The sequence below is a fragment of the Equus quagga genome, chromosome 3, assembly GCF_021613505.1.
Source record: "Equus quagga isolate Etosha38 chromosome 3, UCLA_HA_Equagga_1.0, whole genome shotgun sequence".
In the NCBI taxonomy this organism is placed as follows: Eukaryota; Metazoa; Chordata; class Mammalia; order Perissodactyla; family Equidae; genus Equus; species Equus quagga.
The window spans coordinates 123,690,479-123,716,901 of NC_060269.1; the positions used below are offsets into that span (position 1 = coordinate 123,690,479).

The 26,423-nt window shown below is 35.8% G+C and overlaps 1 protein-coding gene across 1 annotated transcript in view; it reads right to left on the reverse strand.

Annotated features, from left to right (window-relative positions):
- The window catches only part of LOC124237215 (ubiquitin-conjugating enzyme E2 K), a 66,513-nt gene that overhangs the window by 17,567 nt on the left and 22,523 nt on the right, over window positions 1–26,423 (reverse strand). The window contains exons 2-3 of the mRNA XM_046656662.1: window positions 8,399–8,492; window positions 4,088–4,146 (exon numbers count right to left, since the gene is read on the reverse strand). Coding sequence (XP_046512618.1) covers window positions 4,088–4,146; window positions 8,399–8,492 — 153 coding nt within the window. The remainder of the gene's footprint in view (window positions 1–4,087; window positions 4,147–8,398; window positions 8,493–26,423) is intronic.

Genomic DNA, 26,423 nt, shown 5'->3' on the forward strand with positions numbered 1-26,423 from the left:
TCATATGTTCATTAACATTTACTTCAAAAGCTTAATGCCATAAATGGGATTAGTGCCATATTTAAAAGAACACTAAATTCCAACTACGACTAAGCCAGAGGGAGACAAATTTGGGTTGACTGAAGGAACATCTTTCTAAAGCCTGAAGCTACCTCAATATAGAATGGCTGGAATTAGGATAGTAGTGGCCTGAAGAGCAATACAAACTAGTAGCAAAAACATCAGACAGACCTCGGTTCTTATATTTCAAGTCTATTTTTCTCATTGTACTAAAAATAAGAGGTAGTGGTAGTGGTGATAAGACAGTGATTTCAAGGATTAAATAATATATCAAGTGCATAAAACAGAGCCAGGACTATACAATCACTTAAGAGCTAAACACAGTCGTTAGACAGAAATAATTAAGCACTTTTATTGAGGCCATAATTTACCCATTTAAAGTGCAGAACGTCATAGTTTTTAGTATATTCATAGAGTTGTACAACCATCACCACAATCTAATTTCTAACCATTTCATCAACTCAAAAAGAAACCACATAACCATCAGCAGTCACTACCTATTCCCCCACACTCCCCCAGTCCTAAGCAACCACCAATCTATTTTCTGTCTCTATGGATTTGCTCCTTCAAATGTTTCATATCAGTGAAATCATACAAAGTGTGGCCTTTTGTGTTTGGCTTCTTTTATTCAGCATGATGTTTTCAAAGTTCATCTATCTTATAACACAGATGAATACTTCATTTGTTTTTATAACCAAATAATATTTCATGGTATGGGTATACCACATTTTATTTATCCATTCAGAGGAGGGACATTTAGGTTGTTTCCACTTTTTCGCTATTATGAATAGCGCTGGTATGAACATTTGTGTATAAGCTGTTGTGTGGACATAAGCAGCTCCAACATTTTACATTCCCACCAGCACTGTATGAGAATTTCAATTTATAGAGAAAGTTTAAGTGTCAATGCTACTGTATTTTAAAATGATGTTGCAGAGGGAAGCCAACAGACTACTTCAAAAAGGGCCTCTTAAGGTGGTAGTCATTGGTTAGTGCTAGCTAATATTTACAGAATACTTACTCTGCGCAAGCAGTATTCTAAGTATCATATTTCATTAAAACTCAGGTACCATCAATTATTCAATACACCATTATTTTACGGACCTTTGAGAAAGAAAAAAAGTCTGCCAATTAAATTATAATACACCATCCATTCAAAGATGTATCCCGATTTCAGAGATGTTAAAAATGTGAAAAAACGTTTCATAGAAGTATTGAAATATGGTTCTTTACATGGATTAACTCCTTTAATCTTTACAACCCTGAGAGGATTTTACAGATGAGAAAACTGAGGCACACAGCAGTTGGATAGGTTGCCTAAAATCACAAAGCCAGTTAAATGGCAGAAGATTTGAACTGTGGTTGATTGTTCTTGTTCTTGGTAGAGTCATATTCACTTTTTCAGAGATCCTCACTCCTTCCTCATCAGGATCAAGAAAGTGAGAACACAGTGGGCCTTATGGGATCTGGGTTCTATTTACTCAAAGCCTCAGTTCCCTCAATTATTATAAAAACTGTTTCAGGAAAGGGATATTAAATTCTTAGCACAAAGCAAGTGACGGCTGCTACAATTATTATTTAATTATAAAAATGTAGTGGTTGAAAGTAGTCTCTCTTAAGGTCTTTTCTTTCTTATTTCCATTAAAAAAATTTTTTAGCCTATGAGGTCATCCTTATCTCTAAACATTTAAAAATCTTTTCTTACATTCATGGTATTCTACAATTAAAGTACTCTCAAATGACTACTCATTCTAATGATAACACTGACCACCTCGACTGAATCCAGTAGAAGGTAACCAGGATAACAATTAAAATTAAGTCACAGATGTAAGATCAAAGCTTAACAGTGGTCATCTCTAAGTGGTTGTATTGAAAAAATGTTTTCTTATTTTTATATTTCACTATATAACTTTCTCAACTGTCTACAAAAAACACAAACTACTTTTATAATACCAAAAAAAAACAACCAGACTTAAAAAGTAGAAAACACCCAAAATGTCCATCGATGGCTGAATGGATAAACGAAATGTGGAAGATATGTACAATGGAATACAATTTAGCTTTTAAAAGGAATGAAATTCTGACACATGCTATAATATGGATGAACCCTGAAGACATTATGCTAAGTGAAATAAGCCAGATACAAAAGGACAAATATTGTTATGATTCCACTTAAATAAGGGACCTAGATTAGTCAAATTCACAGAGAGAGTAGAACAGTAGTCATCAGGAGCTGGGGGCATGGGGTAACAGGGAGTTATTATTTAACAGGGAAGATGAAAAAGCTCTGGAGATGGTTGGTGGTGATGGTTGCACAACAAGGTGAATGTACTTGATGCCACTGAGCTGCACACTTAGAGATGGTTAAAATGGTAAATTTTATGTTATATATATTTTAACATAATTTTAAAAAATCTACCAGGCTTATGAGAAAATAGATACACATAAACAACAGCATAACAGGCACCCCAAACTGGTAGGTGACTCAAATCACCCTGGAACTTCCATTACCATGTCTATTCTTTTTTTTTTTGTGGGGAAGATTAGCCCTAAGCTAACATCTGCTGCCAATCCTCCTCTTTTTGCTTTGTTAGCCCTGACCTAACATCCGTGCTCACCTTCCTCTACTTTATATGTGGGACGCCTGCCACAGCATGGCTTGCCAAGCAGTGTCATATCCGCACCCAGGATCCAAACCAGTGAACCCTGGGCGGCCGAAGTGGAACTTGTGCACTCAACCCTCAACCGCTGCACCACCAGGCCGGCCCCCACCATGTCTATTCTTAAACGCAAACAACTCATAGGTTGAATGAATGAATTCCAGAACATTTTCTCAGTAACTACTATCATAAGCTGAAGGGACACTATAGTGTTAGGAGCCATAGAAAATACAAAGACATAGTCCTTCACCTCATAAGTATAAAAGAAAGTGAAAGAAACATACCCAAATAATAGAATACATTAATTGGTATTGTATTTGTGTTGGTACTATATAAATTATATAAAATGCTATTGAGAGTAGAAGGAGAAACAATTTGATGGGCACAACTTAATGGAGAAAGTATTACTTAACCCAGACCTCAAAAGAAAACTAGAATTTTAAATGATAGGGACAATGATTCAAGCGAAAATGACAGAAAACTGTGAAAGAATAAGCATCATCTACAAATAGCAAATAATACAGAGTGGAAAATAAGACCCATGTTGAAGGTGAGGGTGGAAAAGAAGACTGGCATCAGGTTAAAGGAGATTTTAAATGCCTAGCTAAGGAGTTTAGACATTATTAATAAGGAAAGAAAAGAAACATGATCAAAACTGCATTTTAGGAAGATTTACAAAACAGCAATGCAAAGAATGAAGAGGAGTGGCAAAGATGGAAGGGTGATTAAATAATAGGCAAAACAGGGAAGTAATAAAGTTGAAGGCCTAAACTAAAGCAATGATGACAGCAAAAGTACAGACATAAAGGAAGCTGTTCAGTCAAAAATAAGTTTAGCTTAGTTCCCCTTGCTATACATGATCCTAGGGCATGCTGTTTCCTCTTTCAACATTCATCACAATTGTAATTACTTGTTCATTTTTTTTTTCCTGCTGGAACGTAAGCTCCATGAAATCAAAGACAGTATAAGTCTTATTTATTGCTATATTGGCACACAGTACTCTAATTGTTAAATGAATTCAGAACACATTCTTCCCTAAAAAATGTATTTCTTTGAGGCAAGAAAGAACTTTTATAAGAGTTCTCTAAATTTGGGAATACTGCAAGTTTTTCTAGACCTAGAATTTAAGCCATTGTCAGAAGCACATCCTAATCCTGTCTAGAGCCATTACCAGTTGCCTCTGAGTAACCCTGCTTTTCATTCTAATTCCAGAAGCAAACCATCTGCCATTACCCAAAATGTTATCCACACTTATTTACAGTCAACAACTCAAAAAGCTATAATTTTAATAAGCACTAAAATATATTAATTAAATGAGCCAAGAAATATATTTTAGAAGTTCATGCACAAGATTAGGCTTACAATACCTTAGGGGGATTAAATGGATATGTTTCTGGTATTTTTATCTCTAGTTGATATCTTCCTCCTAAAAAACAGGGAAAACAGAAAGTTAAGAATGCTGCTCACCTCAAATAAGTGAAGCAAAATATAGTGATAGAACTTGACAAAACATGCACTATTTCATATTCAATTACAACAAATTCATTTTAAAATTGAAATCCAAAAAGGAAATAATCAAAAGTACTAGGTTTTTAATTTAAAGCTTTTTTAAAGCATACAGAATACTCATGTTATACAACTGTATTAGTTTATCAGGAAATAATAGGGCTAGAGATAGATGAATACATTAAATCCATAGACAATCCAATGCCAAAGATTTCATTGGGACAATTGAGTAGTGTAGGTTCCATCTCCTTTTGATTCCTCTAGTCCACACTGATAAAGATTTGCTAAATAATAAAGAAAAATGGAAAGAAAACAAGAAAGAAGGCAGGGAGGCATAAAGGCATACACAGCAAAAGGATATACAGATTATGCCATAAACTGAAAAAGATCTACTACTAACTGGTTCTCTCAAATGCAAAAATGTCCCAAACTTTTAACTTGTGCCCTAAATTAAATGCTAACATTTCTTGTTAAAATTTAAAAATAAAATTAAACAATAAGACCAGAGGTAGGCATAAAGATAAAAAAACTATTTGCTTCCTCAAAATGGGTATACAAAATGCAAATTTTACAAAGGGGTTGTTCTAACCATTATTATATAAATAGAAAGCAACATTCTGTTTTGGTTTGAAGTTATCTTGAACAACTAGCAGCTAAATATGTATTTTTAAAAAGTTTATCTAGCTTGCCATGACTGGGGTATTCAAGGGGAGGATAACTACCTCTCAGGAAATTCTGAAGGGGAAAGTCTTGCACTGGATGAGAGGCTGGATTTGAATTCTAACTCTAAGAAATATTCAAATTCTAAGATTTTATGACTTACTAACATAGAATACTCACTATTCCAAAATACAACAAATAAAATTGTGCTAATGAAACATTTACATATGAAATATTTATGGGATTTGCTTCAAAACAAGTAAGGGGTGAATTAGATAAAAGACCTGCCATGGGTTGATAGTTATTAAAGCTGGCTGAAGAGTACACAGAAGTTTCATTATATCATTTGCCGCCTTCTGTATATACCTGAAATTTTCCATAATAAAAAGTAAAATAAAACAAAAACTGTGCGCTAGGAGCATTATTAACTTCAAAATTCAATACATTCAACTCTCAGTATATCTGGATTCTCTCAAATCCACTCCTCCATTGCTAGGAATAGATGAATTTGAATCTGGGAGAAAAACAAATGAGCAATTCACTTGGTACCACTTTCTTCAAGTCCTTTTTGGTTCTCTAATTCTTCTTTTCTTCCTAATTATTTTTAACAGAATCTCATAGAGCATGATGCATAAATTGAACTAGATGCCTGAACCACAGAGCATATGGTAGCACTGAAATATAAAGGGAAGTCGTTAAAACAAAAAAATAAGACGGATGAGAGAAGAGAACCTGAGGAAATTTGGGGGGAATACAGAGATAACTGTTTATGTTCAGTTACAAATGCTAGCTTCAAATATAGGTATCATAAATTTGGGCTGAGTAATATGTAGGTTCTTCTTATTCCTTCCTAAGAATCTTACTTTTTCTGATTAAATTCCAGATTACTGTCTCTAACCTTTCATATAAAGTTCTTCCTTTTTGTATGTCCAAAACAATCTCTCAAGAGCAGTGTGAGAGCCCAGAGATATTATACAAATGTTGGACCCTAGAGTACCCCAAATCCTATTTCTACTCCATATGCTATTAATATGCTCTGTCTTGCATTATTATCTGACAACTTTCAATACATAACCACTAGCGTTATTAACCATAGCATTATTTGATATATATCAGAGCAACACAACTAAGGGAGCTTTATAACTATTTTACTCATATTAAAATGGCTTTCACTATAAAACATTTACTTCTTGAAGAACAACTTTTAATATCAAAAATTTATAATCTTTAGATTTAACTTAATCCAAAGGGGAGTTGGGGAAGGGATGAGATTTTAAAACCTAACAAGAATGATTCCACAAATTCAAAACAACTCTTAGGAAGAAAGGCTCAAGAACTAAATTATTCCTTTGCCACTGAGCTATTAAGGCAAAAGAAGAAAATTGAGTTAAGTAACATGTGCAATATGGTAAATTTTCCATGGATATTCTACTTCTCCATCTGATTACTTTAAACACTACATAAAATAGCTCATTGCTTAGTGATGGTTATAAACAGTTTAACATTTCACATGTAAACTTCTACCTTAGCTATTGAGATTTTAAAAAAATCCTCAAAAACTAGAAAGAACCCTCCCATAAATATTATCAAAATATTTTTACCCATGTCCATATTTCAAAAAAAGACTATCTTAAGTTTATGCCCTTGAATGGTGCTTTTCCTAAACAAAACAAACAACTTCTCTTCAATTGTTTTATGAAGAAAGAATACAATTTAAGTTAATCTATCTCAAATATATACCCCAAAAGCATATTAAAACTAATCTTACCAAAGATTAATGTCTCATTTAGTGGCAGCAGCAGAAATAAGCACTTAAAATTACCAAACTTGTTTCTAATCAACAAATATGGAATATCTGTAATTTAATCATATAAATAAGTGTATATTATCCAATTTTTAAGAATTCATCTATCTTTATTAAGGGTTTCTAAGAAGGTAACGAATATTCTGCCTATCCTAGTTCAGGAGATGCCTTATTTACAAATATCAATTTGCTGGAAGAGCTCTAGAATGATGATGCTACTGCCCTACTGTCTTTTAAAAATACATCTAAACAACCGAAAAAAGTTATTTAAGAATATTTATAATGTCTGCCTTCAAGAAAAAGCTAGTATATCATTACATACATCTGCTTTTAACACAAGAACTTGGTTTTTTATAAGATAACTAAAGTTCTCTTCTCCATCTAATGACTGTCAAAAGGACTAAATGAATAGCATCCATGAAAGCATTCAGACAAGGCCTGGCAAATGGGAAGCACTCAGTAAACAGTATAAAAAATTAAATGATGTCTAGAAGTGGCTCATATGAACTACAAAACAGAATATAAAATTTTATCATTTAAGATTTGGTAGGAAATGCTAAAGACATTCTAATGTTTTTAAAAATTTGAATGAAAACAGAAAAATATTCTAGAATATTGGATTTTTCTGAAAACTTTTGGGTAACTATTCAATACAGAATTATAGAACCCCCACATTCAAAGTAGACATAACCACCACTTTCAATATTCAGTTACTCCTGATTTATTCAAAAGGAGAAAGTGATTAGAAACATAGGCTTTGAAGTCAAAGGCTGTTAGGTCTCAAATCCCAGCTGTTCCGCTTAGATGTTTGACCTTAGACAAGTTATTTAATTTCTGAACTTAAATTTCTTCATCTATGAAACAGTGATAACTGTACTTACCTCATAAGATTTGTTGTAAGGACTTTAATGAGAAAATACATGTAAAGCTCTAATAAGCAAAAACTCAATAAATGCTACTACTACATATTCTGTTATATGACTTCTATTAAACAAATACTTGAATGCTTATTATACGCAAGAACCTCGGTTATGCTACATAACCCACATTTACGATAATATTCATTACTGAAGATTTGCGTAATGAGGAAATAAAAAGCTATAAAGCTTCTTTCTGTATCTTACCACCCAACTGCGTGATCTAAAGTAGCTACAGACTTAGTTTATGAACACAAAGTTCAGCAAAGCTGCCTCTTTTCTTTTCTATATTTCTTGAAATGATCATTCAAAGCTTTCCTGAATAAAGAAAATTAAATATTTGGAATACAGCCTGTATGAAGACATATGAGTGAATGAAATGCTAAATGACAAACGGGAGAGGAGCTTTTCAAAAAAATTAACATTTTATCAGTCAGAAATTTCAGGCAAGGTTTATTATAGATATCATATGAAGGGTAACTAAGAGTCTATTGTCCATATAAGCTAGAAGCTTAACAAGCTAGATGTGTTATACTGTTAAATTCTAACCTATATAACCTCTAACTTGGCTCTACTAAACCTATTTTAGAGAAAGAAAAAAATTAGCTAAAATTCAGTAAGAAAAATCAGTCTTGATAAGTATCTAAATTTATTTTTTAAAAACTGCTATATATCCTAAGCCAGACGAAGTTACCTTCCACGTAGTTTACAGATGCTTAAGATTATTCTGATTTAATATTTCAGACAAGTTCTAATACGCACAATATTTTGATACAGAAAAAAGTACTTGCCTTCATATGGTGTGTCTGGAGGTCCTGCTATTTCTCCTCTTAATTCTGTAAAATTCTCATCTACAAGATCTACTTTAATTTGATTTTTGCTCGTCTTAAAAATAAACAGAAAATAAATGTTAGTTATATCAGCAAGAAAAAAGCCTATTTTAAAGAATCACCTATAAAAAAATCTTGAAACCCCCTCTTTCATAAGCTTGATTATCTGCTCTAGTAAAAATAAGAGTCCGTTGCTTTTCTAGGACTTAATTAGCCAGTTTTAAGAATATTTAAAACAATAAAACTAAGAAATTTTCACTTCAATGTTTTTAATGAGATAACACCACTTTGAACAGTAATACAACAGCTTGTTGACTTTAGAGGAATGTTTAGAGAAAAATAGCAGGCACCTATTTTATATTTGCTAACTTCATGTATGTTAGGTCCAAAGTGATAAATCTATTCATCTGTAGATACTATACCCCGAGGCTATATGGGTTCTATCCATATAAACAGAAAATTCAAGGTCATTAAAAGCCATTTAGGCTATAAGCTGTCACTTGAACTAAAGCATGACAATTCTAGATAAACTTTAGGTTAAGTTAAATACTACACCATCCACCAGGATGGTGAAAGTTCTAAGCATCTAATTTCCCTTTCCATGAAAATTCCTGAAGCCTAAATGCCTCACTGGAATCTTTTAATGCCTTCTTCAATTAGTTTTTCTGCTTAGTTTACTTCAATAATAACTACCTACTTTTCAAAACAGATTTTTACTTTAAATTTATCTACATCTATTTATTTTGCACTTTACACTTCTCAAAGTACTTTCATATCTACAGTATCACTTCAATCTCTCAATCCATTCTCAGAGTCAACAGAGATCTTAAATGATTTAGAAAACCCTCCAGTGGGATTCACATTAACGTTCACAAGTACCTGTCTGAAAATGGGCTCCCCACTTATGTTTTCTAACCTACACTAGTAGCTTACTGGGCTATACTCCTAATACAGTAAGTCCTCTCCTTTTCTCAATTTTTAAAAACAAAAATCCTTAATACACAAGTTATGTTTTCAATTTTGAGTTGGGAATTCATATTTTTACCTAAGTAACAAAACATATGTATACTCTTATGAGAGAAAGCCTAAATTTTTGCTTTAGAACCAAACTTCTTAAACTTTTACTGGATGGAACAGTGTAAGAATTACTGTTTTAAGGTCCTCAGCTTCCTCCACCCACCCCTAACAGAAGATACCATTTTTATTCTTTTTCTGTACTAAACAGTTTTACTACAGAATGTTAAGTACAGAAAAAATAAATAAAAAACAAATTTCAAGGATGTCATATGACTCCGAATTACTCTTAACATCTTTTAATAAGAACAGAGAACTTAAAAATTACTTTTTTTTTTTTTTTAAAGATTGGCACCTGAGCTAACAACTGTGGCCAATCTTTTTTTTTTTTTTTTTCTGCTTTATCTTCTCAAATCCCCCCCGGTACATAGTTGTATATCCTAGTTGCAGGTCCTTCTAGTTGTGGCATACGGGACGCCGCCTCAACGTGGCCTGATGAGTGGTGCCATGTCCGCGCCCAGGATCTGAACCCTGGGCCACCGCACCGGAGCGTGCGAACTTAACCACTCGGCCACGGGGCCGGCCCCACTTTATGTATTTTTTAAAAACTGGTTTATTTCACAACCTTTTTACATTTGGTATTAAAGTAGTTCATATTTTTCTGAAGATAATTTTACCTCCAAAATAAAATTAATTATAAATATGCATCATGGGAAACTTCTTTCTGCGCCTTAAAAAATCATCATCCTCCTCAGTACTTGTGGTAGAGGATGAAATGTACAATTTTAGCAATGGTAAAATACTTTGTCCTGTATGCAGAAGAATGAATAATTAAAATGAAAATCAGAGGCATCAGACTTTGACTGACCAATTTAAGAAGCCACAAGTTTAACTACAGACTTCCATTTCTCCCCCTAAGATTTCTAAGTAAAACAAGTAACTGCATCTTGCAAACATCAATGCTTTCAAAGTTCTCTGTAGGTTCCCACAATATCTGCTTCCCAAAAAGACGTAAATAACCCTAAAATGCAAGGATACTAAGGGAAGTGAGTAGACTACAGTTTTGGGGAGGGCAGAAGGAGGTAACAAATTAGAAAAGCTGCTTTCTAGATTGCCCTCAACTGTCTGGTTAGTAAAATTCTAAATAATCTATTATTAATTTTCATACTTCTGTCCTTATTAACTCCAAATTATAATTCAGAGAAAAATGGGTCTTATTTTTTTCACTCTAGAAAAAGAGCACTATTGGTATATGAAAAATTTACTAAATCAGCTCAAGAAAATACAATCACCATGATGAATCCCTTTATAAAGAAGCATTCTATATGGTCTAGAGTGGTCTTTATCTGCATACAGCCAAAGATTTTTAGAATTTTTTTAAAGACTGGCACCTGAACTAACATCTGTTGCCAATCTTTTTTTTTTCCTCCTTCTTCTCCCCAAAGCCCCCCAGTACACAGTTGTATATTCCAGTTGTAGATCCTTCTGGTTGTGCTATGTGGGATGCTGCCTCAGGATGGCTTGATAAGTGGTGCCATGTCCGCACCCAGGATCGGAACTGGTGAAACCCTGGGCTCTGGAAACGGAGCCCATGAACTTAACCACTCGGCCACGGGGCCAGCCCCAGATTCTTCTTTTTTAAAAAAACCAAAGTTAAAGATTTTTCATAGCTTAAATTTTCCATCACACAACAATTATCCTTTATTACCTCCACAGTTTAATTTAAACATCCAGTTATTCCACAATCCAAAACTCCAATCCCAGTGTCCCCACAAACTAACTTAAAATCCCACTTAAGACTCAAGAATTGTAAGGAAGACACAGAAAATGGCAAAAGATGACAGACAGTATTAGAAAAGGAATGGCCTTTGGAGTCAGACAAATGTGAGTTCAATCCTAGTTTTGCTACTTACTTGTGGTGCTAATTCAAGTAAGTCACTTAACATCTAACTCTTCATTTTATTATTATAAAACGAGAATATATACCTCACAATTAAATGAGAATCTCTAGGAGAGAAGTAGCAATAGGTACTCCTCCCCTAAAAATATTAATTAAAAAAACTTTTGATGTCAAAGCCCTATTTTTTTCTTTTTTGCTGAGGAATATTTGCCCTGAGCTAACATTCATGCCAATCTTCCTCTATGTTTTTTAGTATGTGGGTTGCCAGCACAACATGGCTGCTAACAGAGCAGTGTAGGTCTGTGCCTAAGCCACCAAAGTGGAACGCACTGAACCACTAGGCCACCAGGGCTGGCCCTCAAAGCCCTATTTTATAAAATTTATTTAACAGTTCTGTTTCCAGTCTAAGAATGGAAATGTAATTTCTAAAAATAAATAACAAAACAATGTGTTATTCATTTTAATGACTACAACAACAAGGGAGGCTAAGGCTTTTGGATGAAACCTGGAAGAATTGTGTTATCACTGCACTACATTTTTTGTGGGGACACTGCAAAGTTGCTTTTCTATAGTTTCTTCTTCCAATTCAGCTAAACACACAGTGGGACTTCCGGTAGTCTTGGTTTTTCTGATGCTCTCTTGTGGCTCCAATGTGTTTCTTTCCTTTCCTTTTTTTTTTGTTTTGAGGAAGATTAGCCCTGAGTGAACATATGCTACCAATCCTCCTCTTTTTGCTGAGGAAGACTGGCCCCGAGCTAACACTTGTGCTCATCTTCCTCTATTTTATACGTGGGACGCCTGCCACAGCATGGCTTGCTAAGTGGTGCATAGGTCCACGTCTGGAATGTGAACCAGCAAACCCTGGGCTGCTGAAGCAGAGCAAATAAACTCAATCACTGCGCTACCCAGCTGGCCTCTTCCAATACGTATCTAATACATAAAATGTAAAGAGATGAATAGAAGCTGCAGCTCCTAGTAAACATTTCTTAACTCAACTATTTTATTAAGATATATATAAAGCATGCAAAATAGCACAAAATGTTAAAGCTAATTTGGATGTGGTAAATAAACAAAGATTATTACTAACAAGCAACAGTGCAAAATTTATAGCAATTCTAATAGATGTCCAAGGCCAACTCTCTTGGTGAACTGATACTATCAACACAGAATTCTTTCAAATAATTCCCGAGGTCTACTATATGCCAGAAAGTAATCTCTACTGTTAGTAAACAAAACTAAGCCCCTGCCCACTTTGAGCTTACATTCTAGTGAGAAAAACTAAAAATTGAAAGATTTATGATATAAGCAATAAGTATAAATTATATTGTTATTTAACTTATTTAAAACTTCCTATGTGACCTTGTGCAAGTTAATTAACCACTCCATACCTCAGTTTCATCCTCTGTCAATTGGGGATTATAATAGTACCTACCACAAATAGTTCATGGGGGAATTAAATGAATTAATACAGTATGTAGAACAATGCCTGCCACACAGTGAATGCTGAGTGTATATAGTACCCATTTAACACTGTAATATGTTGACTTCTGATAACGATGCTAAAACAGAAAACTTCCACCTAAAGCAAATATTGTATTTTTTAAAGGATAATTTATCACATTAGTCTCACTTCCATTTATTCTGGAAAATTTGTTCTAAAATAAAATTTAAATACAAATTTCAGACAAGACAAATATAATTCTGAGACCTATAGGTATAGATAATTCTCATATGCTATACAGAAACTATTAATTTGTTTCCTAGTCAAATCACAACTACCAAAATTTAGCAGCACTGCTCATTATTATTATGCAAATAAATGTGAAATTCAGTTCTTCCTAATTTGCTGGAAACGAGGCTTAAAAGATTTAACAGTCGCCATTACTTTCTCATAATTTAATATAAATGACTTATCTTTCCCCTACTAAGGCCCAGGAAATAAGAAAGATTTCCACCTTTTTTTTAAAAAAAAGATTTTATGGTTCCTTTTCCTCCCCAAAACCCCCTGGTACATAGTCGTATATTTTCTTTTTACCTGTGGGTCCTTCTAGTTGTGGCGTGTGAGATGCTGCCTCATCATGGCTTGATGAGCAGTGCCATGTCCGCACCCAGGATCCGAACCAGCAAAACCCTGGGCCACCGAAGTGGAGTGCACAAACTTAACCACTCGGCCATGGGGCCAGCCCAAGATTTCACATTCTAAGCAATTAAAAAAAAAAAATTCTGGAGTTTGGCGTGTGTCACATTCCCAAAGCAGGGTTGAGATAGCAACTAAGAGACTAGAAGGATAATGGGAAACTGAGACCATGAGAACACACTTATGGTCCTTACTAAAACAAGTTCTAGACCAGTGCCGTCCAAAGAAATAAAACATAAGCTACAAATGTACTTTAAAATTTTCTAGTAATCACATTAAAAAGAGTAAAAGGAGGGGCCGGCCTGGTGGCACAGTGGTTAAGTTCGAACATTCTGCTTCTCGGAAGCCCAGGGTTCGCTGGTTTGGATCCCGGGTGTGGACATGGCACCGCTTGGCAAAAGCCATGCTGTGGTAGGTGTCCCATGTATAAAGGAGAGGAAGATTGGCATGGATGTTAGTTCAGTGCCAGTCTTCCTCAGCAAAAAAAGGAGGATTGGCAGTAGTTAGCTCAGGGCTAATCTTCATTAAAAAAAAAAAAGTGTAAAAGGAAACAAATTAATTTTAAGCATCTCCAATATATAAAACATTATCATTTTAACATGTAATCAAAATTAAAATTTCTGAGATATTTTACATTTTTTTTTAATATAAAGTCTTCAAAGTCCAGTGTGTAATTTATAATTATAGCACATTTCAATTTGGTCTGGCTGCATTTCCAGTGTTCAAAAGCCACATCTGATAGGCAAATTTGCAGATATAGAAAGGAAATTATTGGTTGTTAAGGGAGGAGGAGCGAGGGGGAAATGGAAAGGATCTGCTAATGGGTACAGATTCGTTTTATGGTGATGAAATGTTCTGGAATTAGTGGTGATAGTTGCACAACCTTGTAAACAGACTTAAAACAACTGAATAGTACACTTTTAAAAATCAAAAATAATTTTTAAAAACTTGAAGAAAAAATGTCCTATGTTACTAGTGGCTACAGTATTGGACTGTGCAGCTCTAGAGAATCAGGAAATAAAAGCCTTTCCAATTACAGCAGAGTGTGCCATTAAAATTTTGCTTTTGTCATCATACTTGACACAATCAACAACTCAGAATAATTAAAGTTCTGAACATATTAACTCCATGAATATTTACTGAGTACTCACTATCTGCAAAGCAAATAGATACTGGTTGTAAAATGACCAACCAGAAATGTTCATTCTAAGGTATTAAACAACAAATTACATAATTTTTAAATGAAGTACAGGATATCATAAGAGTAATATTTAACAGAGAGAGAATCTGGAGGGTAAGAAGAGGCTTCTCCAAGGAAACTATCTTCAAAAGACTTAACGAGGCAAAGCCAAAGACAGCATTTCAGGCAGAAAGTCAACCCTGTGCAAAATAGAAGCAAAGGAGGGCTTGGCATGTTTAGGAATTGAAAAGCCACCAATGTGACTAGAATACACAGACTAAAAGAAGAGAAATGAGGCAGGAAAAGTAGGCAGGAGCCAAATTATGCAGAGTCATGAAGAACAATGAGAAACATTTAAAGTTGTGACATGATAATCAGATTTGGGTCTTTTAAAGAACAACCTGGCTCTAGCGAGGGAGAAAAATGCATGGAGGGAAATTAAAGGAGATATAGAGAGAAAAGTTAGAAATTCAGTGAGAATGATTAGAAAGTCCACTGAGATGAAGACAAGTAGATGAATTAAGGGAGAGAGGAGGTAAAATTTGTAGGACTTAATTATTACATACTAAAAGTTGTAGGATCTTGAGGGAACATGAGCACTCTTTTTTTTTCCCCTCCCCAAAGTCCCAGTACATAGTTGTATATCCTAGTTGTAGGTCATTCTAGTTCTTCCACGTCGGATGCCTCCATAGCATGGCTTGATGTCTGCAAAGGTCCGCGCCCAGGATCCGAACCAGAGAACCCTGGGCCACAGAAGGGGAGTGCGTGAACTTAACCACTCGGCCACAGGGCTGGCCCCGGATCACTCTCATAGTTTCGATTTTCCACTGCGTGGATGATAGTACAATAAACTAAGATAAGATAATAAGAAAACTGAGGGATCAGAGTTTGGGGGGGAGGGAAAAAAAATTCAGTTTTAGACACGTTGAGAAGAGGTATCTAATGAAAATCCAAAGTGCCAAGCAGACAATTGAAAACTCAGGTCTAGAGTTCAGGAGTGATCTGGGCTGAAGATATGATGAACAAGAAGGGAAAAGTCAGGACAGTCTGTTATCACGGGCACCAAAGGAAGGAAAATGTTTTAAGGAGACAGTAGCTAATGTTGCTGAGAGATTAATAATAATAGCTAAAACTTACAGAACACCTCATAAACAGCATTCTGACTTATACGTAGTAATTCACTTAGCCCTCATAACAATCTTAACGCATTTAACAATAAGGTAATTGAGATACAAATAGGTCAGACAGCTAATAACTAGTGAAGCCAAGTTTCAAAAGTGACTTACGAGCCAAGACATATACATTCCATTTCAATGACTCTAAGACACTATCAATTACAGGCTGCCCCAATGTATGCCAATAAGAAAAAAACACCACCACTTACACTGGGACACAATATTTTATCATTTAAACTTTTTATTTTACTCACTCAAAGAGACTTTTAGACTTTACACACATCACTCTTAAGATTGTATAAAGAAAAAATAAGCAAAACAATTATTTTCCTCACAGTGAAAGCCCTGAATATGTGAGTGTGTGTATACACACACACAGAGAATACTTCCAAAAGATATATATATAAGAAACTGGCAACAGTGGTTCCCTTAGGGTAGGAAAACTAAGAATTAGGGATCCGAAGTAGATGGGAGATCATGGCAGTGTTTGAAAATTATTTTAAACACATACATATATAACTTTTGCTGTAAAACACTTTAAAGTGGCTGATGATTTAAAGTGACTGAGCAACAGGGAGGTCTTTGCAAAGTGAAAAGGTAAAAGCACCCACTGTAATTGAGTAGTCCATGAAGGGTGGGGGCTGGAGACCACGATGAGAGATAACTCTTCCAAATTTTGGCTATGAAAGGGAAGTGAGAAAATAGGGCAGTAGCTGAAGGAAGAATGGGACTAAAAGACTGGTTCTTTTTACAACATAGCCATTAAACAGTATGTTTAAATGCTAGTGGGATAGCTATGGTAGAGTGAGAGGTCAAAAATAAAGGACTGCAGATAATGTAATGAACAAGATGGAATGGGGGTAGAATGGGTGAGATCCAGAATGAGAAGAATAAATGATTGGCATTAGGTAAGAGAATGGAACACAAACTATATCAGGAAAGAAAGAGAAAAAAATAGATGCAGGTGAACGTAGCTGTGTAGGTTTCTTGCTTTTCTACCCTTGATAAACTCTGAACTTTTTTCCACCCTACTAGTGTGGGCTATTTAAGTCTTCAGGAATCAAGTCTTAATTGTGACCCCTGTCATAATCATCCTGAGTGAGTGAGTCTTTTAAGGCTCACTTACTGGGAGAGAGATTACCAATTTAAAAACAGGCTCTAAATTTAATTCAGTACCTGGTACTCTCTAAGAACAATACTTTGGAAAATTGGCTTAAGTAAACTCTAAATTGTAAAAGAAATACATGCCCAGATTAGTAATGTGCCTGAATTAAGATTTTCTAACATTCACAATTACATCAGTTTATGTACAGCAAGAATGACACCCAAAACCACATTTGTACACTACTTCACCTCATCTTGTATGAGAGCAATCACCTTCCCTTTTCCATTTGTTCGCTGAAGTAAGCCCTACTTCTGATGGGGCTACTCTAAAGCAACTGAAATCAAGACAGCATGGTATTGCTGAAAGAACAGACACAGAGACCAATGGAACAGAAAAGGAAGCCCAGAAACAGGCCAAAATTATACAGTCAACTGACCTCTGACAAAGGAGTAAGCTGATGGAGAAAAAGGATAGTATTTTCAACAACTGGTGCTAGAAAACTGGACATCCACGTGCAAAGTAACTTTTATTACATTTTCTAAACTGGCAAAATTGTTAATACTCAATAACTAGTATTGTCGAAGTGACACCAATAAAGCTAACCAACCCTTTTTTAAAAGTAATACAGCAAAAAGTATTAACACCATAAAATTCGCCATACTCTTTAATCGAGTATTCCCACTCCCAGAAACTACCTAAGGAAATCTTTCATTACAGATAGAAAAGAACTATAATCATAACAGAAATCACTGAAGCATTACATAAATGAAAGACAATAAACTACTGAACAATTGAGGGAGATCTACAAGAATTATGGTGCAATTTAATAGAATACCACAAACAAAAATAAATGACTAGACTTCATGTTTCTGATACAGCATGTAAAAACTTGGAAGTCGCGGCTCCCATGCACAAAGAAAAAAGCTGAACAAACGAAAACTCAACAACTTTTAGATTCACCAGAGAACTGATGCCACAAGGCAAACTGCTGCCCCCCAAACTGGAGAGACAGATGGGCAGAAAAAGAGAATCAAACCTTACCGGACCAAAAGCTCAAAAGCACCTCTGCATGAACCATTACTTGTGTAGGAAAACCTAAACTGGAACTGATGAAATGCTAGAGGCTCAGTGGGGATGAATTTTCAGAGTGAAAAACTTCCAGGGGGCCCTCCCACTTTTGTGAGCTTTTACCTCCAGGATCCTTACCAGGTTTTCACATTAAAGATCAGAGAAAAATGCCCTCATGCTTCTGGCAGCAGGAGGAGGGAAGTAGCTATTTTGAAATAAGCCCAGAGTTGTCTGTTCTTAATAAAGCCTGCCCTCAAGAGAAACTATTTCACCAGAGCATAAATGACTAAGATTTTAACAGATCTAACTGACCCAAGGGAAGGGAAATACCCAACTCCAGCCCCCTCTAGCCTTCAATCTCACCTAAAGACTAAGGAGACCGAGCAGCACTTTTAAAGTCCAAAGCTTAGAGGCAAAGGCTCACCAAAAGACTGAGACCCAATTACAGGATTACAGAACACTTCCCTTCCCCCTAAACCTTACCTACACATCAGTAAGGCTCCTGTATAGTAAGAGATTACAATTCAAAAAACTTCATGTCTCAGATCTTATTTAAGATGTCTCTAAGTTCCTAAAACAACAGGGGAAACAAAAAACAAGGACATCAGAGATTTCTACACCTACAGCTACAGCAAACAGTAAATATAGCCTAATCCCTAGACAGACAGATGTAAAGTCTCACACTAAAGGCCTACTTACTTCAGTTCCTTTTATCCAGGGCATCATGCATAGCTTTCAAGAAAAAAATGACAAGGCATACAAAAGACAAAAAAACACAGAACCAGAATCAGAAATGGCAGAAATGCTGAAATTAGACTGAAAATTTAAAACTATGATTAATATGCTAAGTGCTCTAATGGAAAAAGTTGACAACATCCAGAAGAGATGGGTAATGTAAGCAGAAACAAAAACTCTAAGAATCAAAAGGAAATGCTAGAAAATAAAAAACACTGTAACAGAAATGAAAAATGCCTTTCACAGGCTCATTAGTAGATGAACACAGACAAAGAATCAATGAACTAGAAAAAAAGTCAACAGAAATTTGCAAAACTGAAATGCAAAGGAAAAACAATTAAAAAAGAACAAATATCCAAAAGGTGTAACATCAAGTAATAGGAATACCAGAAGAAGAAAGGAAAAGAATAAATATTTCAAGTAATAATGACTAAGAATTTCCATAAACTAATGAAAGACACCAAACCACAGATCCAGGAAGCTCAGAGAGTAGAAACCAGGATAAATCCCAAAAAAACTACACCTACACACATCATAATTCAAACTGAAGAAAATAAAAAACAAAGAAAAAACCTTGAAAGAAGCCAAAGAAAAAAACACTTTAGCTATAGAGGAGCAAAGATAAGAATAACATCAAATTTCACTTCAGAAACCAGAGAAGCAAGAGGAGAAAGGAGTGAAATATTTAAAGTGTTGAAAGAAAAAGCCCCAACAACCTAGAACTCTATCCACCAAAATTATCCTTCAGAAATGAGGAACAAATAAAGACTTCTCAGACAAACAAAAATCGAGGATGTGTGGCCGGTAGATCTGCTTTCCAAGAAACATTTAAAAAAATTCTTCCCAAGAAGGAAAATGATATAGATCAGAAACTTGGAATTTACATAAGGAAAGGAAGAGCATTAGAAAAAGAATAAATGAAGCTAAAATAAAATCTTTAATTTTCCTTATCCTTAATTGATATAACAGATACCCGTATGTTCAAAATAACAACAAAGTATTTGATGACTATACCTTACGCATAAGTGAAATAAGCATCAGAAATGTAATAAGGGAAGAGAGGGAGTAAATGTGAATTCTGTTACAAAGTACTTGCACTACCCATGAAATAGTATAGTGTTATTTGAAAGAGCACTTGTAAGTGTGTACAGCAAATTCTACGGCAACTAATAAGTTAAAAAAAAAAAAAACCACACAATTGATATGCTGAGAGAAAAAAACGGAATCATAAAATGCTCAGTCAAAAAAGACAAGGGAGCGAGTGACGTCAGCATCATGACGGAGAGTGAGTTGTTCCCTTAGACTCTCCCCTTTCAGAACAACTAAATGGACATTCATTAACCAGCAGAGGATTCCATGCACAGCACAATGGGACGTCTGAGAGATCCACGCAGCTATACATCTGAAGGTAGTAGGACTGGATCCCCAGGAGGCAGTGGAAATAGGTGAGTGCACCCCCTCCCTCCCCAGTGGCAGCGAGTAATGTTGCATATCCTCACACAGCAGCCAGCATGACTATAAGAGGAGGCAGTGACATCAGCCTGGGTGAACACTTTCAGAGTTGCAGCTGCAGCCCGGCCTGCAAGTGGTGGGAACACTCTACACCAAGTAGCAGTGGTTCAGCCTCCATGTTAGCTCCTGCTCGCTGAGCACAGCAAAGGTAAGAAGGCACCCCTAGGTTAAGTGTGCACGGTTAAGTTCCGCTTCGGAGGCCCAGGGTTCGCTCGTTCCGATCCCGGGGGCGGACATGGCAGCACTTAGCAAGCCATGCTATGGTAGGCATCCCATATATAAAGTGGAGGAAGATGGGCACGAATGTTAGCTCAGGGCCAGTTTTCTTCAGCAAAAAGAGGAGGATTGGCAGCAGATGTTAACTCAGGGCTAATCTTCCTCAAAAAAACAAAAAAGAAAACAACAAACAAAAAAAGAAGGCACCCCAGCCCATGGAGCACAGCAACCCATTGGATCCACCAAGTGGCAGCTCAGCGCCCAAGTGGCAGCCCCTTGCCTCAAGCACAACACATGTGAGAAGGCACCATACCTGCTAAGAAGGCACTGCTGCTGACAGAACACAGCAGCCTATGGGATCCACTGAGAGGCAGCTCAGCCCCCATGTGGGTGCCCCTTCCCCCTAGCACAGCACAGGTGAGAAGGTGACCCTCCTGCTCAGAAGGCAGCCCATCCAAGGAGCACGGCAGCCCACGGGTCAAAGGGGCTCATCAGCCCCCACATGGGCACCCTTCTCGCCTGGCACACAACATATCAGCCAGTCCCCTGTCGAACACAGAGGCAGTCATCACAGTGATCAAAAATACCCCAAAAAACAAAAGTCCAGGACCAGATGGCTCCTCTGGAGAATTCTACCAAACATTCAAAGAAGATTTAATACCTATCCTTCTCAAACTATCCCAAAAAACTGAAGAAGACAGAACACTTCCTAACTTACTCTATGAGGCCAACATCACCCTGATACCAAAATCAGACAAGGACAACAAAGAAGGAAAGTTACAGCCCAATGTCACTGATGAACATAGATGCAAAAATCCTCAACAAAATACTGGCAAACTGACTACAGCAATACATTAAAAAGGTCATACACTATGATCAAATGGGATTTATACCAGGGATGCAGGGATGGTTCAACATTAGTAAATCAATCAGTGTGATAAACCACATTAAAAAAATGAGGAATAAAAATCACATAATCATCTCATGAGACAGAGAAAGCATTTAACAAGATCCAGCACCCATTTATGATAAAAACTCTCAATAAAACAGGTATGGAAGGAAAGCACCTCAACACAATAAAGGCCATATATGACAAACCCACAGCCAACATCACACTCAATGGGGAAAAACTGAAAGCCTTCCTTCTGAGAACAGGAACAAAACAAGGGTGCCCACTCTGGCCACTTCTATTCATCATGGGACTGGAGGTTTTGGCAGGAGCAATTAGGCAAGAAAAAGAAATAAAAGGTATCCAAATTGGAAAGGAAGAAGTAAAACTCTCACTGTTTGTAGATGACATGATTCTATACATAGAAAATCCTAAAGAATCCACCAGAAAACTATTAGAAATAATCAACAACTACAGCAAAACTGCAGGGTACAAAATCAACTTACAAAAATCAGTTGCATTTCTATACACTAACAAGGAACTAACAGAATGAGAATTCAAGAATACAATCACATTTACAACAGCAACAAAAAGAATAAAATATCTAGGAATAAATTTAAGCAAGGAGGTGAAAGACCTCTTCACTGAAAACTGTAAGACATTATTGAAAGAAACTGAAGAATATATAAGGAAGTGGAAAGATACTCCATGCTCACAGATTGGAAGAATAAACATAGTTAAAACGTCCATATTACCTAAAGCAATCTACAAATTCAATGCAATCCAGTCAGAATCCCAATGACATTCTTTACCGAAAGAGAACAAAGAATCCTAAAATTTATATGGGGCAACAAAAGACCCTAAATAGCTAAAGCGATCCCAAGAAAAAAGAACAAAGCTGGAGGTATCACAATCCCCGATTCAAAATATACTACAAAGCTATAGTAATGAAAATAGCATGGTACTGGTACAAAAACAGACATGCAGATCAATGGAACAGAACTGAAAGCCCAGAAATAAAACCACACATCTACAGACAGTTAACCTTTGACAAAGGAGCCAAGAACATACAAAGGAGAGAGGACAGAGAGGATAGTCTCTTCAATAAATGGTGTTGGGAAAACTGGAGAGCCCCACACAAAAGAATGAAAGTAGGCCATTATCTTATACCATACACAAAAATTAACTCAAAATGGATAAAAGACTTGAATGTAAGACCTGTAACTGTAAAACTCCTAGAAGAAAATACAGGCAGTGCACTCTTTGACACTGGTCTTAGCAACATCTTTTTGAACACCATGTCTACTCAGGAAAGGGAAACACAAGAAAAAATAAACAGGGGCTGGCCTGGTGGCGCAGCAGTTAAGTTTGCACGTTCTGCTTTGGCAGCCCAGGGTTCACCAGTTCGGATCCCAGGTGTGGACCTATGCACTGCTTGTCAAGTGGTGCTGTGCCAGGCATCCTACATATAAAATAGAGGAAGATGGGCAGAGATGTTAGCTCAGGGCTAATCTTCCAAAAAAAAAAGAGAAGAAACAAATGGGACTACATGAGACTGAAAGGCTTCTGCAAGGCAGAGGAAACCAGGAAAAAAATGGAAAGACAATCCACCAACTGGGAGAAAATACTTGCAAATCATATATTCAACAAGGGGTTAATTTCCAAAATACATTAAGAACTCATAGAACTCAACAACAAAAAAACCAACAACCCGATAAAAAATGGGCAGAGGATACGAACAGACATTTTTCCAAAGAAGATAAACAGGTGGCCAACAGGCACATGAAAAGATGCTCAACATCACTAATTATCAGAGAACTGCAAATGAAAACTACAATGAGATATCACCTTATACCTTCAGAATGGCTATAATTACCAAGACAAAAAATAACAAATGTTGGAGAGGATGTGAAGAAAAGGGAACCCTCATACACTGCTGGTGGGGATGCAAACTGCAGCCGCTATGGAAAACAGTACAGACATTTCTCAAAAAAACTAAAAACAAAAATACTCTAGTACCCAGCTATCCCAATACTGGCTATTTATCCAAAGAACATGAAATCACCAATTCAAAGAAATTTACGCAACCCCATGTTCATTGTAGCATTATTCACAATAGTCAAGACATGGAAGCAACACAAGTGCGAATCAACTGATGAAGTGATTAAGAAGATGTGGTATATATATACAATGGAATACTACTCAGCTATAAAAAAGACAAAATCATCCTATTTCCAACAATGCGGATGGATCTTGAAAGTACTACATTAAGCAAAATAAGCCATACAGAGAACAACAAACACTATGATTCTACTCATACGTGGAAGATAAATAAACACATGAATAAAGAGAACAGGTTAATGGTTATCAGATAAGAAGGGGGGATGGGAGAAAGGGGTAAAGGGGCACATATGTACGGAGACGCATAACAATTAGATTACTGGTGGTGAGCACAATGTAGTCTATACAGAAACAGATGTATAATAATGTACACCTGAAACTACACAATGTTATATGGTCACAATAGGACCTCATTAAAATAACTGGGGGAAAAAAGAAAGATAGGGCAGAAAAAGAGTAGAAGACAAAAGAGAAAGAAACAACAAGGGCAAGGAATAGAAAACAATAAAAAAAAATATGGTAGAAACAAATCCAACTATACCAATCTTAATATTAAATATAACAAAAGACAGATATTGTTGGAGCAAATATTAAAAAGATCCAACTATACGCTGCCTATAAGAAATCCACTTTAAATATAAAGACACAGATATATTAACACTAAAGGTACAGAAAACTATAAAACTCTAAGAAGAAAACATAAAAGAAAAGCTGTGTAACATTGGATGTAACAATGATTTCTTGGATACGACACCAAAAACAGAGGAATCAAAAGTAAAAATAAACTGGAGTACACCAAAATGAAAAACTTCTGTGCATCAAAGGACACAATCAACAGGGTGCAAAGGCAACCTATGGAATGGGAGAACATATCTGCAAATTATGTAAACGTCAAAGGGTTAATATCCAGAATATGTAAAGAGCACTTAGTCAATAACAAAAGACAAACAACCCAATTTTAAAAATGGGCAAAGTACTGGAACAGACGTTTCTCCACAAGATATACGAATGGTCAACAAGCACATAAAAAGATGCTTAACATCACTACGTAACTATCATCAGGGAAATGCAAATCAAAACCACAATGAGATACCACCTCACACCCATTGAGATGGCTACTATCAAAAAAACTGAAAAGAACAAATGTTGGTGAGGATGTGAAGAAATTGAAAACCTTGTGCGCTGTTGGTGGGAATGTAAATGGTGCAGCCACAATGGAAAACAGTGTGTTGTCTCGTGAAAAAATTGAAGACAGAATTACCATATGATCCAGCAATGCCACTTATGGGTACATACTCAAAAAAACTGAAGCACTGTCTCAAACAGATAATTTGCACATCCATGTTCATGGCAGCATTATTCAAATAGCCAAAAGGTGCAAACAACCCAAGTGTCTACTGTCAGATAAATAAACAAAACACAGTATATACATACAATGGAATACTATTCTATTCAGCCTTAAAAAGGAAAGAAATTTGACACATGCTACAACATGGATGAACCCTACAGACATCATGCTGAGTGAAACAAGCCAGTGAGAAAAAGACAAATACTGTATGATTCTACTTACAGAGACATAAAGTAAAAGGGCAGTTGCCAGGGGCTTGGGGGAGAGGACCATAGAGAGTTATTGTTTAATGGGTACAGAGTTTAAGCTTTACAAGATGCAAAAATTCTGGAGATTGGTTGAACAACAATGTGAATGGTTAAGATGGTAACTTTTACGTGTATTTTATCACAATTTTGATAAAAAGTAAAGGGACAGAGAAAAGTATGCTAATCAAACACTAATCAAAAGAAAGTTGAAGTGGTCATTTTATTTCAGACAAAGCAGACTGCAGAGAAAGGAAAACTACCAGGGATAAAGACAGGCATCACATAATGATAAAGAGGTCAATTATCTACGAAGACACTAAAAATCCTTAAAGTGTATAAGCATAGCAACACAGTTTCAAAATAAATGAGGCAAAAACAATAGAACTACACTGAGAAATAGATGAATCCACTATTATAGTCAGACTTCCAACATCCCTCTACCAGTATTTGACAGATCCACCAGGAAAAAATCAAGGTACACAGTTGAACTGATCAACATCAACAATCAAACTGGATCTAACTGACATCTACAGACTACTTCATCCAACAGCAGCAGAATATACATTCTTCTCAAACACACATAGAACAATCACTAGATAAACCATACTCTGGGCCATAAAATACACCTTACAAATTCAAAAGAATACATGATACAAAGCATGCTTTTAGATTACAATGGAATTAATCTAGAAATCAGTGACAGACAGATAGATGGAAAACCTCAAAATACTTGGAGACTAAACAGTATACTTCTGAATACCACAAGGGTCAAAGAAGACATCTTAAGGGAAATTTTAAAATATTCTGAACTAAATGAAAACAAAAATACAACTTATCAAAATTTGTAGGATGCAGTAAAAATAGTGCTTCAAGGGAAATTTACGTTGAATGCATATATTAGAAAACAAAAAACCCAAAATCAATAACCTAAGATTCCATCTCATAAAACTAGAAAAAGAACACATTAAACAGAGTCATGTGCCGCTTAACGATGTTTCAGTCAACGATGGATCACATATACAATGGTAGTCCCATAAGATTAGTACCATACAGCCTAGATATGTAGAAGCTACACCATTTAGGTTTGTGCGAGGACACTCTATGATGTTCGCACAACAACAAAATCAGCTAATGACACATTTCTCAGAATGTATCCTCATCATTAAGTGATGCATAACTGCACAAAGCAGGAAAAGAAAAATAATTTAAAAATTGGATCAGAAATCAATAAAACTGAAAACAGGAAATAAACAGGAAAAAATCCAACTAAACCAAAAGCTGTTTCTTTGAAACAATCAAGTAAATTGATAAATCTCTAGATAGGTTAACTAAGAAAAA